This window comes from Tursiops truncatus, chromosome 1 (assembly GCF_011762595.2).
Source record: "Tursiops truncatus isolate mTurTru1 chromosome 1, mTurTru1.mat.Y, whole genome shotgun sequence".
NCBI lineage: Eukaryota > Metazoa > Chordata > Mammalia > Artiodactyla > Delphinidae > Tursiops > Tursiops truncatus.
This window is the reverse complement of record NC_047034.1, coordinates 29,476,342-29,494,268: the sequence shown is the minus strand read 5'-3', so window position 1 is coordinate 29,494,268 and position 17,927 is coordinate 29,476,342. Positions and strand designations below refer to the sequence as shown.

General features: G+C 36.5%; 1 protein-coding gene and 1 pseudogene across 1 annotated transcript in view; one reads left to right on the top strand and one right to left on the bottom strand.

Moving 5' to 3' along the window:
• Nucleotides 1–17,927, top strand: part of WDR64 (WD repeat domain 64) — a 149,971-nt gene that overhangs the window by 119,382 nt on the left and 12,662 nt on the right. Inside the window, exons 22-24 of the mRNA XM_033851972.2 lie at nt 2,569–2,627; nt 5,622–5,731; nt 16,312–16,500. Of these exons, the coding sequence (XP_033707863.1) occupies nt 2,569–2,627; nt 5,622–5,731; nt 16,312–16,500 (358 nt within the window). The remainder of the gene's footprint in view (nt 1–2,568; nt 2,628–5,621; nt 5,732–16,311; nt 16,501–17,927) is intronic.
• Nucleotides 1,421–2,331, bottom strand: LOC109547480 (protein-L-isoaspartate(D-aspartate) O-methyltransferase pseudogene; annotated as a pseudogene).

Genomic DNA, 17,927 nt, shown 5'->3' with positions numbered 1-17,927 from the left:
GTTTTTGTTTGTCTGAGAAAATCTTTATTTCTCCTTCACTTTTAAAGAATAATTTCTCAGGATACAGAATTCTAGGTTGGTGGGGTTTTTGCTCAACACTTTAAATATTTCACTCTATTCTCTTCTTGCTTGTGTAGAGTTTCTGAGAAGTCATATGTAATTCTTATCTTTGCTCCTCTAAAAAAGGTGTTATTTGCCCCCCTCTGGCTTCTTTGAAGATTATTTCTTTTCTTTCTTTTTTTTTAAAAATTAATTAATTAATTTTTGGCTGCGTTGGGTTTTCATTGCTGCACACAGGCTTTCTCTAGTTGCGGTGAGCGGGGGCTACTCTTCATTGCAGTGCACGGGCTTCTCATTGTGGTGGCTTCTCTTGTTGCGGAGCAGGGGCTCTAGGTACGCGGGCTTCAGTAGTTGTGTTTCGTGGGCTCTAGAGCACAGGCTCAGTAGTTGTGGTGCACGGACTTAGTTGCTCCGCGGCATGTCGGATTTTTCCGGACCAGGGCTCGAACCCGTGTCCCCTGCATTGGCAGGCAGATTCTTAACCACTGCGCCACTAGGGAAGTCCCTGAAGATTATTTCTTTATATTTGATTTTCTGCAGTTTGAATATGATGCTCAGTGTAGTCATTGTTGCTTTTTTAAATCTAATTTTTGTAGCTATCATTTGGATTGTAGGATTTGTGTGTCCATAACAGCTTGGACTCCATTTGGTAGTGGTGTATTCATTTCTATTTCATCTACCCTGATGTTTACAACAACTTTGAGTGTATGAGGCAAAACATTATGACTTATTAAGCTAGAAATGAAAAGGAATTTCTACATGTAAAAATTGATATGAAACTTCGTCTTTCATTTCTGGTTTCTCAGATTCAATTTTTTCTTTTTTTTCCTCTTTCACTTTTAACTTTATTTGGCAAAGCAGCACTGCATAAACTGTTCAGTAACTAGGACGCAGCTTACACAGCATGTTAAATCCATATACATTATCAGCAGCAAATTAGAAACAGAGAAAACAATACTGAGCTACAAGTCTCCTATAACTTTTAAAGAAAGGAAGAACTATGCCAAGTATGTCCAATCTGAACAGCTGTTTTAAAGGAAATCACTTGCCATCTTCTTAAGTTTTAATATTTACAAATGCTTAGTTTTAAGGTAACAGAGCAGCTGATTGTATCTACATGCCATTCTATGACACCACGTCAAAAGCTTTAAAAAGGGAGCTCATCTCTATTTTCTTTGTAGCATCGAACAGACGTCCAAAATCCAAGAAACTTAACTTGTGAATGGTGGTGTTATCTGATACACAAAAGCAATCTGATAAATTCACATCAGAACAGAACTAAGTGTCTAAGAAAAGAAAAACCACTCCTCAAAATCAATTCACAAACTAAGTTTTCCACTTTGCAGAACCCCTCCTTTTAATATGTAAAGTAAAATGTGGGCATGTTAAAGTAATAATACACAAATTTATACTTAGCATCCTTCTTCTACCAGTTTGGCTTCTGTGCCTCTTTGAAGGATTAGAAATCCCACAAAACCACACATTTTCATGCTGAAAATAGTGTATGAAAGCCCAAAACAAGCTGTGATGCTGTTGATTTTCAAAAAGCTTTAAGGACTGAGGTGAGCAATCCACTGTAATATTATATACAGGTCAAGCTGATGTTGCTAAAAAGCAGCAGTTCGTCCCTAGACCACTGTGGGGTTTTTTGTTTTTGTTTTTTTTAATCTGTTAAAGCCATGTATATCACTGCCATCTTGTAGCTTGTCACACTGTTCCAACATCTGGTTTCCACCTGCAGGACCAACCGGTAATATCAATCTTCCACCAGGCTTTAACTGGTCTATTAGAGCCTGGGGCACAACTGGGGTTGCAGCTCCTACACGAATAACATCATACGGGGTTTCTTCAGCATACTCCATTCTTCCATCTCCCACAACAAGTTGCACTCTCCCTGAAAACAAAAGCATTGGATAATCTACTAGCTCTTTAATGTGATCAATTCCTATGACTTTTCCACTAGATCCAACTTCATGCAAAACATGAAGAATTCCACTTCCATATCTACATCAAAAGCTTTAGCTCCTTCATGCAATTAATCAAATAGAAGTACAAGTGCATATGCATACATGTGTGGAGCACTGATTTTTGCTTGGAACCCTATTGATTGCTGAGAATCCATATAAGGGTTTCATCTTGCATAGTGGGAGTGGTCTGTGGCCAGCATTACTTCAAATACTTTGTCTTGATGATTCCATTTTTGCGAAGGTTGTGGATTTGCTCCGAGTGGCTGGCACCACCAGATTTTCAGGCCATCGCTAAGAACACTCAGAGCAGGCACAGGACCACGTCCAGCGCAACAACGGTGCCCAGCAGCTTCCCAAGAGTGAGAACACTTCCCACATGGTCACTGCCTTGCTCGCGTCCCTGCTGCAGCTGCCGCCACTGCACCTCTCAGATACTATTTTATTTACCATTTTAAATGCCTGATTCAAAACAAGTCTGAATAGTATTTACTTAGACAACAGAATATCTAATTAAAAATTCCAATGTTTAAATTTCACACAGAAGGACACGTTATCCTTTGCAGTATTAGTTCCTTCCTGGATCCACCTCATGATGAAAAGGTAAGAACTTTAGTTTTAGTTTAATTAATGAATCAATTGAGCTAGACACCACAAAAGATAGAAATACAGGACACAACTGCCTATTCTCAAGTCATATATACTACTATTGAAACTTAAGCTATATGGCAAATAACAATGGTGTACTGGAGAAAATAGGGGATGAATGAGTGAGTGAGCAAACCAGCCACTGGTCACTCTGCATCTGTTTCACGTTTTGACTTATTTGTTAGAGTCTATGTGGAAACCCAGAGCTTAAAAGAATTCATACATCATCTAGTCCTCCAGTCATTGTCTATATCTTATACAACTTCATAGAAGAAAGTTCCATAACCTTTCCTTTCAAGCCCAGCCTAGTTCCCAGACATTATTATTTTCAAGAAAATCTTCTTCCCCTCTAGTCTAAATCATCCTTATAATTAAATATATACTATTCTATTTTTAGTGTTAATGCAATGTAAATGTCAACATCCTTATTTGTTAACCATTTAAATATGCACTTCTTGTGTGTATGTGGATATGCAAATATAACTACATATATTATAAAAACTAAACACTAATTAAAGAGTACAGCAAAGAAGCACTATTTTATCATAGGCCTATTTCCCTTAAAGTTAATACTTCAAATCCAAAAGCTAAATATTTACTTAAATAATAATGTTTTGGTTTTGGATTATTGGTATTAATACTAACATATGGATACGTGGATTAGGATAGGATTCCTGCAGAGTGTTTTAGAATGATTATTGTTTCAAACATTATTTCATTTGATCTATGGGTTTTCTTTCTGTTTCCAAGAACCAATTATTGTTTTTATAATGTTCAGATATTTAGCTTTAGTATGATTATCTTCAATTTGCAGAGGGGAAATCAGAGTGGCCTGCCTGGGATCACATCACAGTTAATGATGAAGTCAGGGCCAGAACCAGGGTTCTTGTCCTCTAATCTAATGCTCTTTCCATATCTAAAACATACAGCTAGCAAATGGAAAACAGTAAGTTTCAACTTACTGTTTCAACTATAAGGCATGTTATGAGCGGAACAAAAACAATCATATGCTTGAACCATCTATGAGTAGAGGGTTATCTAACTGTTTTCTCTTACTCATGATGATTATCAATATTCTATTAATTTGAGCAGATAAAAAATACAATTCAAAACCTACATTTTTGCAAATGGACTTCCTACAAACTGGCAATCAAGACCTTTCAAAATTCAGAGATAATCTTTAAAACAAAGTTATGTATTAATATTGAATTAGAATAATAGTGGAATTGATTTTAAAGCATTTTCACCAATTTAAAAGAGAATCTATTTAACAATGTGTTTAAATTGTTCCCTATTCAACCTCATTTCAACGTTTTCTTTATTTGGACAATGCGATTTTCCAATTTGTATCTGGCTGCTTATTTTTAAATATATAACAGAATCTGGTCATAAGATGTCTCATTATTACATACACTAATATGTACCATGCATTGAACAAGATTCAGTTATAGATTACAACTATAGTGAAAATGTCAGTCTATAAATCAGAGGTTAATCTGGTTCTCTTGCAACAGTACTGTTTAAAAGATGCTCCATGGAATACCGATAGTCTAAAGATAGGGTAGTCAAAACTTATCCACAGAAAGGAAAGTAATACATGATTATATTCACATGCCTACAGAAAAAAGTCTTAGACCAGTGATTTTCTAATTACAGGATGTTATCCACTAGGGGGAGTCATCAAATCAATTTAATAAGTGGCAAGCAGTATTTTTATGAAAATAGAAGAGTGGAGTGGAATGAATACAATAGAATAGAATAGACAATATCAGTATACATTATACATAATAAGGTTAAGTATCCTTTGTAAAGGTTACTGAAACTTGTTTCAGATGCATGTGCAGGTATTGCATGTGTTTACTGGGTCATGAAGTAAAATGTATTTCTTACTATAGATGTGGTCCATATTATTGAAATACTTGCCTTAGAGGATCCCATCCCAAGGCAGGGAAATAACCTTTGGATGACCAAAGGTTCTTGAAAAGCTTTAAGAAAATAAGTAGAAGAATGCAGATTTTACCCTGGCTCTCTAGGAACATGGAATTGAATCAGAAGGTCAAGAAATTTAGGAGGAATTTTGCCTAACCTATGTTAAAGTCCAAATGAATTCAGGCCTTATAGAACTCTAAGCTGCCAGAATTCTAGCTCCCACATAGATGAGCAGGAGGAAGTAATATCTTAGTTTGGGTTCATCAGTGATAGAGAGGGAACATATTTTACAGGGATATTACTGCAGAGCAAGCTCCCCAGTTGACAGCTCTAGTTCACACAGTTTAAAATTTTCTTCTAGAGTCCATTTAGAGGCTCTAAAGTTGAGAATAAGTCACATCCTGAAGGAACATACTAATCAAGCCTCAAGATGTCTTTGAGAGAGAATGAGCTGGGCCCATTCCTTTTATTAATTCCTTGTGGTATATAATTATCATATATACCCCACCATCACCACCAAAACAACAACAACAAAAAAAACAAACAAACAAAAACAATTAGCCACGGATCTTTGGATAAAATTTGGAAATAGGAAAAGTCTTCTTGCCAATCTCACCTTTGGCCTTCCTTTTTAACTCTGCTTTCTCCTGCTCCTTATTATATCTTTCAGTCCCCGCCCCCCACAACACTTCTACCAAGACTTTTCTTTCATCTAGTCATCTGTTTATCCTCAACTAAATGAATTGCTAATCCTCAATTAAATGATAAGTTGCTAAAGATGTAAGATAGTTCCTGTTCCAGGGATATGTATAGATTAAAAAATATCTATAAATAGAATTTTTGGTACCTCAACAAGCAAAAGAAGAGATAATTGGGGTGGGCATTTCATTGTCTTGTGCAGATGTCCACACCATTCATTCATTAGCTTAGGTCTTTAATGATTAACGTTTTTTTGCTCAAGATTGAATTTGAATCAGTACATCCTTATTACATGAGATATGCTTTATTGTTGCTGTCTAGAAAGTCAAACAGCTGCTGTCCTGGCGTGCTCATTCTTTAGAAATTACTCAAATAATCTATGTAGAAGACAAACAAGTGGTGCTGACTGCCTCCATCGATGGCTCAGTGAGGTATGGACCTTCATATAGTGAATTCAGGGTGTGAGAGGTAAAGGATTTTAAGCTAAAGTTTGAGTATATACCATAAATGTAATCTTTTTTTTTTTTCCGGAGAAAACAAACATTTTATTTTATTTTTAACAACTTTATTGGAGTATAATTGCTTTACAATATTATGTTAGTTTCTGGTGTATAACAAAGTGAATCAGCTATACACATATATATACCTCCGTATCCCCTCCCTCTTGTGTCTCCCTCCCTCCCTCCCTATTCCACCCCTCTAGGTGGTCACAAAGCACCTAGCTGATCTCCCTGTGCTATGCGGCTGCTTCCCACTAGCTATCTATTTTACATGTGGTAGTGTGTATATGTCAATGCTACTCTCTCACTTCGTCCCAGCTTACCTTTCCCCCTCCCTGTGTCCTCAAGTCCATTCTCTACATCTGCGTGTTTATTCCTGTCTGCCCCTAGGTTCATTAGAACCACTTTTTTTGTTTTTAGATCCCATATATATGTGTTAACACACAGTATTTGTTTTTCTCTTTCTGACTTCACTCTGTATGACAGACTCTAGGTCCATCCACCTCATTACAAAAAACTCAATTTCATTTCTTTTTATGGCTGAGTAATATTTCATTGTATATATGTGCCACATCATCTTTATCCATTCACCTGTCGATGGACACTTAGGTTGCTTCCATATCCTGGCTATTGTGAATAGTGCTGCAATGAACATTGTGGTACATGACCCTTTTTGAATTATGGTTTTCTCAGGGTATATGCCCAGTAGTGGGATTGCTGGGTCATATGGTAGTTCTATTTTTAGTTTTTTAAGGAACCTCCATACTGCTCTCCATAGTGGCTGTATCAATTTACATTCCCACAAACAGTGCAAGAGGGTTCCCTTTACTTCACACCCTCTCTAGCATCATAAAAGCAATCTTGATTAAAATAAATAAACAAACAAATAAAACATGACACAAAAGGGCTTTGAGAAGGTAACCACTGATTTGCAATTCTTTTCCACACCCAAGGAAATGAGATGTCATGCTCATCAACATTAAAAGGATAATAAATACTTTCAATACAAGTGTTCTTACAGAATTATCTCAAATCATTAAGCAATATGGGTAGCTAAGAGATAGACCCAAGCCCAGAGAAGACCATAGGATACATAGGACCAGAAGTCATTAAAAAAATCATAGGAAAGAACAACTAATACTGAGAAAAGTGAAAGTGAGCTAATTGTTTCAATGACAATGTGATTGATATTACAAAGCCTACTTGTTTTTATGGTTCTTTTCTTCCTTGGTTGCTTCACCTGCTTCAGAGGGGTGAGCACAGTGCTGCAATTGGAGCAAACAGAGATGATTTACTAGGACTGTAATCAATTACATTCTCTAGAGAGCTTCCCTTCAGGATCAGCTTTCTTTTTTAAAATTGAGATATAATTTATATATAACATTATATTAGTTTCAGGTGTACAACATAATGTTTCAATATATGTATATACTGTGAAATGATTACAATAAGTCTAGTTAATATTTGTCACCATACATAGTTACAAAATTTTTTTTTGCTTCTAATGAGGACTTTTAATATCTACTACCTCAGTATTAATAACTATAATGGCCATGCTCTACAAAGCCTACTTGTTTTTAATTGCCTAGTAATACTAACTATACATACACAAAATGCTAAAAATACATATACATAAAGAAAAAGGAACTTTTATGATCATTATTGAGACAGATTGCTACATATTAAAATGTCTTAAAATCATGATAATGAGGAGGAGGAGACAAGACAGCAGAGAAGAAGGATGTAAGTTCCCTTCTTACAGAAACACCAAAATTACAACTAACTGCTGAACAAACACCAAGAAAAAAAGCTGGAACCTACCAAAAAAGACACCTTACATCCAAAGACAAAGAAAAAGCCACAACAAGATGGTAGGAGGGGTGCAATCATGATAAAATCAATCCCATACATACACTCTGAGTGGGTGACCCACAAACTTGAAAATAATTATATCACAGAAATTCTCCCACGGAGTGAAAGTTCTGAGCACCATGTCAGGCTCCCCATCCTGGGTGTCTGGCAATGGAAGGAGGAGCCCCCAGAAAATTTGGCTTTGAAGGCTAGTGGGGTTTGATCACAGGAATTCAACAGTATGGTGGAAACAGAAACTCAACTCTTGGAGGGTGCACACAGGGCCTCATGTGTACCAGGACCCAGGGAAAAGGTGGTGAAATCATAAGAGACTGGGCCAGACTTACCTGCTAATATTAGAGGTGGGGGCTGGCTATGGCTCACTGCAGGGACAAGGACACTGATGGCAACAGTTCAGGTGAGTACTCATTGGTGTGAGCCCTCTTGGAGGCTACCATTTTCTCAACAAGACCTGGCCCCACGCAACAGCCTGTGGGCTCCATTGCTGGGATGCCTCAGGCCAAACAACCAACATGATGGGAATACAACCTGAACCATCAGCAGACAGGTCACTTAAAGTCTTCCTGATAAAACAGCCACCTGATAAACACACTGCTTGACAAGGCCCTGCCCACCAGAGGGACAAGACCCAGCTCCACCCACTAGTGGGCAGGTCCAAGTCCCTCTCACCAGGAAGCCTGCACAAGCCTCTTAGACAGCCTTATCCACAAGAGGGCAGACAGCAGAAGCAAGAAGAACTACAACACTGCAGCCTGAAGAATGGAAACCACAATCACAGAAAGTTAGACAAAATGAGATGACAGAAGACTCTGTCCCAGAAGAAGGAATAAGATAAAACCCCAGAAGAGCAACTAAGTGAAGTGGAGATAGGCAATCTACCTGAAAAAGAATTCAGAGTAATGACAGTAAAGATGATCCAAGATCTCAGAAAAAAGAGTAGAGGCACAGAGACAGAAGATAGAAGAAATGTTTAACAAAGACCTCAAAGAACTTAAGAACAAACAAACAGAGAGGAACAATACAATAACTGAAATGAAAAATACACTAGAAGGAATCAATAACAGAACAACTGAGGCAGAAGAATGGATAATTGAGCTGGAAGAGAAAATGGTGGAAATCATTGTTGTAGAATAGAATATAGAAAAAAGAATGAAAAGACATGAGGACAGTTTAAGAGACCTCTGGGACATTAAACTCACCAACATTCACATTATAGGGGTCCCAGAAGGAGAAGAGAGAAAGGGCCTGAAAAATATTTGAAGAATAATAGCTGAAAACTTCCCTAACATGAGAAAGAAAAGAGTCACCCAAGTCCAGGAAGTGCAGAGAGTGCCAGGCAGGAAGAACTCAAGGAGGAACATGACGAGACATATGAATCAAACTGACAAAAATTAAAAATAAAGAGAAAATATTAAAAGCAACAAGGGAAAAACAACAAATAATGTACAAGGGAACTTCCATAAGGTTATTGGCTGATTTCTCAGCAGAAATTCTGCAGACCAGAAGGGAGTGGCATGATATATTTAAAGTGATGAAAGGGAAGAACCTACAACCAAGAAAACTACCCAGCAAAGCTCTTGTTCAGATATGATGGAGAAATAAAGCTTTACAAAAAGCTAAGAGAATTCAGCATGACCAAACCAGCTTTACAGAAATGCTAAGGGAACTTCTCTAGGCAGAAAAGAAAAGGCCACAACTAGAAACAAGAAAATTATGAATGGAAAAGTTCACCAGTAAAGGCAAACATGCAGTAAAGGTAGGAAACCATCCACACACAAATATTGGCTTGGCCAAAAAGTTCGTTCAGTGTTATGAAAAACCTGAATGAACTTTTTGGCCTGCCTAATAGTATATCAAAACCAGCAATTGTGATAAGAAGAGAGTACAAATGCAGAATATTGGAAATGTATCTGAAATTTAAGAGACCAGTAACTTAAAACTTATTTATTTAGAGACTGCTTTATCAAAACCTGATGGTAACTGCAAACCAAAAATCTACAATAGATACACACACAAAAAAGAAAAAGGAATCTAAACATGACAGTAAAGTTAGTTATCAAATCACAAGAGAAGAGACCAAAAGAGGAAGGGAAGAAAAAAGACCTATGAAAGCAAATTCAAAACAATTAACAAAATAGCAATAAGAAATACATTTCAAGAATTACCTTGAATGTAAATGGATTAACTGCTCCAACCAAAAGACATAAGTTGGCTGAATGTATACAAAAACAAGACATGCATATATGCCATCTTCAAGAGACCCATTTCAGATCAAGGACACATACAGACTGAAAGTGAGGGATGGAAAAATGTATTCCATGCAAATGGAAATCAAATAAATTTGGAGTAGCAATACTCATATCAGAAAAAATAGACTTAAAATAAAGACTGTTAAAAGAGACAAAGACAGATACTACATAATGATCAAGGGATCAATCCAAGAAGAAGACATAACAATTGTAAATATATATGCACCCAACATAGGAGCACCTCAATATATGAGGCAAATGCTAATAGCCATAAAAGGAGAAATCAACAGCAACACAATAATACTGGGGAAATTTAACACCCCACTTTCATCAATAAATAGATCATCCAGACAGAAAATCAATAAGGAAACACAGGCCTTAAATGACACATTAGAACAGATGAACTTAACTGATATTTATAGAGCATTCCATCTGAAAGCAGCAGAATACACATTCTTTCCAAGTGCTCATGGAATATTCTCCTGGATAGATCACATGCTGGGCCATAAAGCAAACATCAAAAAATTTAAGAAAATTGAAATCATATTAAGCATCTTTTCCAACCACAATACTATGAGATCAGAAATCAACTACAAGAAAAAAACTATTAAAAAAAAAGTGGAACCTAAACAATATGCTTCTAAACAACCAATGGATCACTGAAGAAATCAAAGAGAAAACCAAAATATACCCAGAGACAAATGAAAATGAAAACATGATGATCCAAAACATATGGGATGCAGCAAAAGCAGTTATAAGAGGGAAGTTTATAGCAATAAAATTGTACCTCAGGAAACAAGAAAATCTTAAACAAACAACCTAACCTTACATGTAAAGCAACTGGAGAAAGAAAAACAAACAAAACCCAAAGTTAGCAAAAGGACAGAAATCATAAAGACCAGAGCAGAAATAAATAAAATAGAGATGAATAAAAGAATAGAAAAAAATCAATGAAACTAAAAGCTGCTTCTTTGAAAAGATAAACAAAATTGATAAAGCTTTAGCCAGACCCATCAAGAAAAAGAGGGAGAGGGCTCAAATCAATAAAATTAGAAATGAAAAAGGAAAAGCTACAACGGACACCACAGAAATCAAAGGATGGTAAGAGACTAGTAACAGCAACTATATGCCAAAAATATGGACAACCTAGAAGAAATGGACAAATTCTTAGAGGTACAATCTCCCAAGACTGAATCAGGAAGAAATAGGAAGTATGAACAGACCAATCACAGGTACTGAAATTGCAACTGTGATTTAAAAACTTTCAGCAAAGTCCAAGAACAGATGGCTTCAGAGATGAATTCTATCAAACATTTAGAGAAGAGTTAACAACTATCCTTCTGAAACTATTCCAAAAAATTTCAGAGGAAGGGACACTCCCAAACTCATTCTATGAGTCACCATCACCCTGATACCAAAACCAGACAGTTACCACAAGAAAAGAAAATTACACACCAATAACACTGATGAACATACATGCAAAAATCCTCAACAAAATACTAGCAAACATAATCCAACAATACATAAAAAGGATCAAACATCATGATCAAGCTGGATTTATTCCAGAGCTTCAAGGATTTTTCAATAACCGCAAATCGATCTGTGAGATACACCACATCAACGAATTGAAGAATAAAATCCATATGATCATCTCAATAGATGCAGAAAAAGCTTTTGACAAAATTCAATACCCATTTATGTTAAAAACTCTCCAGAAAATGGGCATAGAGGGAACCTACCTCAACATAATAAAGGCCATATATGACAAACCTACAGCTAACATCATATTCAATAGTGAAAAGCTGAAAGCCTTTCCTCTAAGATCAGGAACAATACAAGGATGTCCACTCTCTCCACTTTTGTTCAACATAGTTTTGGAGGTCCTAGCCATGGCAACCAGAGAAGAAAAAGAAATAAAGAAAATCCAAATTGGAAAAGAAGAAGTAAAACTGTCACTGTTTGCAGATGACATGATACTATACATAGAAAATCCTAAAGAAACTACCAGAAAACTAGTAGAGCTCATCAATGAATTCGGTAAAGTTGCAGGACACAAAATAAATACACAGAAATCTGTTTCATTTCTACTAACAACAAAAGATCAGAAAGAGAAATTAAAGAAACAATCCCATTTACCATCGCTTCCAAAAGAATAAAATACCTAAAAATAAACCTGCAAAAGACCTGCACTCTGAAAACTATAAGATGCTGATGAAAGAAACTGAAGATGACACAATCAGATGGAAAGATATTCCATGTTCTTGGATTGGAAGAATCAATATTGTCAAAATGACTGTACTACCCAAAGCAATCTACAGATTCAGTGCAATACCTGTCAAATCACCAATGGCATTTTTCACAGAACTAGAACAAAAAATCTTATAATTTGTATGGAGACACAAAAGACCCCAAATAGCCAAAGCAATTTTGAGAAAGAAAAATGGAGCTGGAGGAATCAGGGTCCCTGAATTCAGACTATACTACAAAGATACAGTAATCAACACATACGGTACTGGCACAAAAACAGAAATATAGATCAATGTAACAGGATAGAAAGCCCAGAACTAAACCCATGCACCTCTGGTCTATTCACCTATGAAAAAGGAGGCAAGAATATACAATGGAGAAAAGACAGTCTCTTCAATACATGGTTCTGGGAAAACTGGACAGCTACATGTGAAAAATTAGAACTTTCTTTAACACCATATACAAAAATAAACCCCAAATGGATTAAAGAGCTAAATATAAGACTGGATACTATAAAACTCTCAGAGGAAAATATAGGCAGAACACTCTTTGACATAAATCACAGCAATATCTTTTTCAATCTGTCTCCTGAAGTAATGGAAAAAAACATAAACAAGGGGGACTTAATTAAACTCAAAAGTTTTGAACACCAAAGGAAGACATAAACAAAATGATAAGATGACCCACAGAATGGGAGAAAATATTTGTAAATAATGTGACCGACAACAGATTAATCTCCAAAATTTGCAAACAGCTCATGTGGCTCAATATCAAAAAAATTAAACCAATCAAAAAATGGGCAGAAGATCTAAATAGACATTTCTCCACAGAAGACATACAAATGGCCAAGAGGTACATGAAAAGATGCTCAGCATCACTAATTATTAGAGAAATGTAAATCAAAACTGCAATAAGATATCACCTTACACCAGTCAGAATGGCCATCATCAAAAAGTCTACAAATAGCAAATGCTGGAGAGGGGAAAAGGGAACCCTCCTACACTGTTGGTGGGAATGTAAATTGGTACAGCCACTATAGAGAACAGTAAGGAGGTTACTGAAGAAACTAAAAATTGAGCTGCCATATGACCCAGCAATCCCACTCCTGGGCATATATCCTGAGAAAAACATGGTCTGAAAGGATACATGCACCACAGTGTTCATTGCAGCACTGTTTACAATAGGCAAGACATGGAAGCAACCTAAATATCCATTGACAGATGAATGGATAAAGAAGATGTGGAACATATATACAATGGAATATTACTCAGCCATTAAAAAGAAAGAAATAATGCCTCTTGCAGCAACATGGATGGACCTGGAGATTATCATACTAACTGAAGTAAGTCAGACAGAGAAAAATATCACATGATATTGCTTACATGCAGAATCTAAAAAAAAAAAAAAGATACCAATGAACTTATTTACAAAACAGAAACAGACTCAGACTTAGAGAATGAACCTCTGGTTACCAGGGAGGAGGGGAGGGGGGAGGGATAGATCGGGAATTTGCGATTGATAGTACACACTGCTATATTCAAAACAGGTAACCAACAAGGGCCTAGTTCATAGCACAGGGAGCTCTGCCCAAACTCTGTAAAAACCTAAATGGGAAAATAATTTGAAAAAGAATAGATGCATGTATATGTAAAACGGAATCACTCTATTGTACACCTGAAACCAACACAAAATTGTTAATCAACTATACATCATTATAAAATAAATTTTTTTAAAATTACATTTAAAAAATCATGATGATGAATTGTTCTTTTAAGGGCATAAAGTTACATAAGACCAAGAGAGATAAAGAGGCTTCAAAGTATTTTAGAGAGTTTAAACATAATGAAGATGAAAAATTTTATGTTGCATGAATGACTCTGGTCTGAAATTCAAAAGATTTTAGCTAGCTGTATGAGCTTGAGGCTGGTGATTTAGACAGGGACAAGTCCATGTAGCATGTAGCAGACATTGTTCAGGGTTTGGATCTTCACCTTGAAATAAATAGCCACCAAAGGATTTTAAGTGGGTGACTAACATAATTTGAATTACATTTAAAAAATGAAAATGTGTGGAGAATGGATTTTGGAGCAGCAAAAGTGAGAACAAAGAGACTAGTTAGATGTCTGTGGTGAATATAGTGGCATGAACTAGGGGAGTCGTAACAGTGCTGGGAATAAATATTTTGCATTTGAGAACTATCTAGGAGGTAAAATCCAGAAGATGTGAACTTTAACTGACAGAGAAGGTAAGAGATAGATGTCAAGAATGACTCCTGGCATTATAAAACTAGGTGAATATTGGTGCCATTCATTGAGAGAGGAGACATTAAAATAAAAAAGGAAAATATTTGCAATGTGGAAGGATGAAAAACTTAGAAATGTTGAGTTCAAGGTGAATCTTTGGGGTAAGATCTTATTTGAGGGCAAACAGAACTGTTTGCTCTGTCAAAGAGGAGATCTGTTGTTTTATTCGTAGAAAAAATGAATTGACATGAAAATTACATGTAATTATTATAGATGTTTTTCACAACTCTGTCCCTTGAGTCTCTGCTCCAGCTTATTTTCAGCTACCTGTCATCAGAAGTGTTACTTGGGCACTGTAATGCGCAAACACGCACACACACACTCCCCATGTTACATGTGTGCACACTTCTGTTGTTATAAGCATTTCCTGCTCAAACCAGTTATCCTTGGTATGGAGAAATTACTCTTACAATTCCGTCAAGTGAAGTTATCCCTAAATACTCAGTTCAAAAAACCTAGCTCTATTAGTAGCTATCTCAGAATACAGTTCTCTTCATAAATAAGTCCTTCTGCTAAAACTTGCTGTCACTTTCTAAAGGAGTAGGCAGTTTTAACACTCTAACTCTTGTTTGTCAAAAAGGTTGATTTTGTAATAGGAAAAAGCATAATAAAAGCTTAGCTCTGGGACAGAGGATAGAAAGGGCTAAGGATCCATATCTGAGGCTCAGAAATTCAGGCTGAGAGATAGGATCAGTCACTTGGGAGAGTTTCACATGGAGTAGGAAACACCACAAAACAAGGAGACCAAACGTTACTTCAGTCCTTGCCTCCAGCAGAATGAATTTAGGGTTGTCCTAAAGTTAGTCCCTTACCCCTCTAACTTCTGTGTTGAAAGGGCTAGTCCATTTCACTTTGGTCAAGCCTCTGGGAAGTCCATGAAAACACCTATGTAGCATTGGGGAATTGAAATATGGAAGGAATGGTACATTCTCAGGACACTGTCAGGTGTGAGGTTTCCTGACTGGATACCTCTGTTTTACCTACTCCTCAGTGCCTACCTCTTTGATCTGGGATACCACTTGTACTTTGTGGAGTCTACTCTTAATTCATTTCGATTATTCTCCTCTAAATCTAATTCATTTAGGTTGTTCATTTAGATTATTATTTTTCTTCTGGGTCATTGAGGCAGGCACATTATGATTGTTTCCATCATATGCAATTTTAAGCTTGAAATCAAGACAGAAACAGAAGATCTGCCAAACAATAATTTATTTGTCTTATTTATGTATTAGCACATACTCCTGCTAATGACATTCTGTATGACTTTAAACCATATGGGCTATTTAGAAGGACTTCTTGGAGTGACATAATGCATATGTATAAAGAACCACTTCTTCTCCCACTTTATTGCAGAACTCAGTTGTAAAAAATAGTATGGTGTTTCCACAATAGTAGGAAATGTAGATGGAGGTTGAGATGATTTTGGTAAGAGTGAAACCATTAGTAGCTATCTCCTCTCATGGGTTCTATTGATGCTGATACAGAAAGTAGACAGCTGAGATATGACCCATTCTACAGCTTAATTCAACTGACAAGTCAACATGATGAGGTTGAACAAGTGTTATTTTGGGAAAAATCTATTTCTTGTCTTCTGGGTTTAATAAATGATTATCATAAGTATAGATTTAAATTGACATTTCCAAAATTGTTGTAGATTAGAATTCTAACTGATAAAAATGTTTATGTTATGATTAGCTCCATATATTTAATAGGAAGAGTCCTGGACCCAAGTTTAAAATACCTGTTGGGCCAGTGAAAATCTACATAAATGATCTAATAAACAGAATAACTTCTACTGAATTCCAGTTATGTTCTTCTCCCTACTTTTGCCTTTCCCCAGGCTCTGGCATGCTCTCAATGGTCATTACTGTGGATATTTTGGACAGCGAAGAATCTTTGAAATATCACAGACAAGTGATGTTATTTTGCCTTGTGATGTTAATGAATATCCCATAGAAATAAAAGAAGAAAGCAAGTTCACAGAGAAGAAGCAAAAATATGAATATCCTCTGGTATTTGACCGGCAAAGGTAAGAGCATTTGGTTTCCCGAAGATGAAATTAAACTACATGATACTGTGATACATAGGATTTAATCAAACAAAGACCAAAGAGGCAATTGCTTAAGCAAAGGCACTAAACAGTGAAAGACTATGTTAGTCTTTCAAGGCTTGGAGTCCAGGGAGTAATTAGGGAGGATACAGTAGGAAATAAAATGAGAAAAGTCTATAGGGGCCAAAGCACAGTAAGACTTTTATGGGCCAACATAAGGATTTTTAACTTTACGGAAATCACTGTGACAGAATACCTAAGGGGAAGAGCAGGTCTGAAGAAAAAGGTGGTAAGTTTGGTTTTGGACAGGTTTAAGTCTGAGGTGTTTGTGGGACTTCCAAGTGGATATATTTAATGAGCAGTGAGATCTGTTTGGAGCTCCCAAAAGAGGTCAGACTTATAGGTAAAGATTTTGGTGTCATCAGCATAGTAGTATTTTCAATGTGGAAAAGTCACTTATGTCCTGTGTATAGAGTGAGGAAAAAAAAAAAACAGAAAACTGAGGAAGAAATAGCCTGTAAAGAGCAGGCCAAGGAAGAAAAAACAGTGAAAACATTAAGAAGGAGTAGCCAACATGTTGAAAGTCATAAACAAGTGGTGTGATGGAAATCAAGGGAGGAGAGAATAAGAAAAGTGGTAGAGAGGACACCTTTGTAGAATGTGGCAGTGAAGGTCACATAGGACAAGAGAACTAAACACTGGTTTGGGCATGTCTGTCAGCTGAAAGGTCACTGATGATTCTAGAGAGTAAAATTTCAAAGAGTGATGGGTAAAAATTCACATTGTCTTGGTTGAGAAATAAATAAGAGACATGAGGTGATGACAGTATAGATTACTTTGCAAGGAAGTCAAATAGCTGTAAGGATGAAGAATAGTTTGTTTCATGTGTTTGATTGTTTGTGGGGGAGACTTGAGCATGCTTAAAGGCATAGGGGAGGGAGGATAGTCCTCCAGTAAAGAAAAAAATATTGGTCAAAATGTGTTTTATGCTTTTGCAAAGCTCAGTCCTGGTTTTGACCATGGCTGAATCTTTGTTATAATGGAAGAGATTGGTGCTCATTTGAGCTTTCAACATCAGCAAAGCTCAGACCTAGATTATAGATGTCTAAATGTCTAGCCCTCACAGGACCAGACTGCCTAGACTGGTAATATCCAGCAGACCAGAGCTGGAATAGCTGACAAGATGAGTCCAAAGTGTGAAGAATCCGAGAGGACTGTCTTAAATAAGGTCTTTTAGGGAAATCCTAAGTGGGTCAAAGCTGGGGAGACACAATGCCGTCATCTAGTCCAAAAGTTGGTAGAATGGCTGTAAATAGGAATTGAAGCTGAGTCACAAACCACACAGAATGTGGTGCAAAACAGGAACAGTTTGGGAACAATTAACAAGGGTTCCAAATGACTGCCAA